This window comes from Aplysia californica, unplaced genomic scaffold, assembly GCF_000002075.1.
Source record: "Aplysia californica isolate F4 #8 unplaced genomic scaffold, AplCal3.0 scaffold00180, whole genome shotgun sequence".
In the NCBI taxonomy this organism is placed as follows: Eukaryota; Metazoa; Mollusca; class Gastropoda; order Aplysiida; family Aplysiidae; genus Aplysia; species Aplysia californica.
In genome coordinates this window covers 757,631-758,928 of record NW_004797450.1, presented here as the reverse complement: position 1 = coordinate 758,928, position 1,298 = coordinate 757,631, and the positions used below count along the sequence as shown (strand labels likewise).

General features: G+C 36.0%; 1 protein-coding gene across 1 annotated transcript in view; it reads right to left on the bottom strand.

The window, feature by feature from the left end:
• The window catches only part of LOC106011775 (mpv17-like protein 2), a gene marked incomplete in the record, with an annotated part of 9,539 nt that extends 8,264 nt beyond the window's left edge, over positions 1-1,275 (bottom strand). Inside the window, 2 exon segments of the mRNA XM_013082539.2 lie at positions 105-227; positions 1,070-1,275. Of these exon segments, the coding sequence (XP_012937993.1) occupies positions 105-196 (92 nt within the window).
• Positions 1,276-1,298: the final 23 nt, after the last annotated feature.

Genomic DNA, 1,298 nt, shown 5'->3' with positions numbered 1-1,298 from the left:
AACAAACCCAAAGCAAACAAACCGTAAAACTAAAACTAAAACATACAAACGGAACGGAAAAATCAGGCGAACAAGAAAGCAAAATAATAAATAAATGGGATCACCTTACGATGTTGCTGATCAGCAAATACTCTGTGAAGGCCCAGTCAATTGCTTTGGCAACTGCCAAGAGGACTGGGACTACCACGGTTGCCATCTAAACTGTCTGATCTGTCTACTTCTGGGCACTAGGGAAAAAATAACCCTTAGAACAATAATTTTTTCATTACAAATTGCTGGCTCGGATTTCATATTAATTGTTCTCCACAGCTATCCATCGATAGCGATAATCGCAGTAGGCCTATAATAATAGGCCATACATAGAATACAGCTTGAAACCGCAGTTAGGGAAGTATACATCTAGTTGTCAGAGATCCACTTCCCTCTCTTTTGATCGTTACTTCGTTTATATAAGTTGTACTTGTAATATTATTTTATATTATGCTCCAACTTCAATGAAAAGATATCGTCAATCATACGTTTGGAATCAAGGAAGATGTAGAACGTGCCTTACTATTCACACGTGTGATGGGGATATTCTTTTTTATGTTAGGGATTTAAACAGAAATTTTGCCTGGATATGTCGGCCAACTGTAGAATTTTTCTCAGCCACCAATAACATATCAAATATGTAACCCCGAAAATTCCTTCCCTCTGCATGGTACAAACTTCATTCTTTAAAATGGAAACAAATACACAAAAATTATATGGATGTTGGCAAGCCATCGACTTACAATTTCACATTTGTCAAATAGAGATGTAGGCTTAAACCATCTAAGATGATATTCATCTTGTATGTGTTATATTTATTATTAGCACATCTGGCCGTTAAAAAATAAATGGAGAAGAAGTTAGAACTAGATCTAGATCTAGATCTATAGACTTAATTTAGATCTATATATCTAGATCTAGATTCTAGATAGATCTATCTACATCAAGAATCTTGTTAAAGTTAAGTAAAGCAAAATGAAAACGACAAAGATAATTACAGCAGGTGCACAGGTATCGCGCCAAAGCCCAGCGTTCTTACCAACAGTCACCTGAGAGTTGGATTTATCAGGACCGATGATGTAGCATGTTATTCTTTTGGGGGTTCACGCTCGGTCTTTAACTTTATGGCCATTTCTTTTCTTTCACTTTTCTTTCAGCAACCCTGAACTGTATGTGTAAAGACCGGATGTAAATAAACATAATGAGAACACTTCAAAAATTGAATTTGTCATTGTGCGGGTTGCATCAAAGATAGTACAAGACAAGAT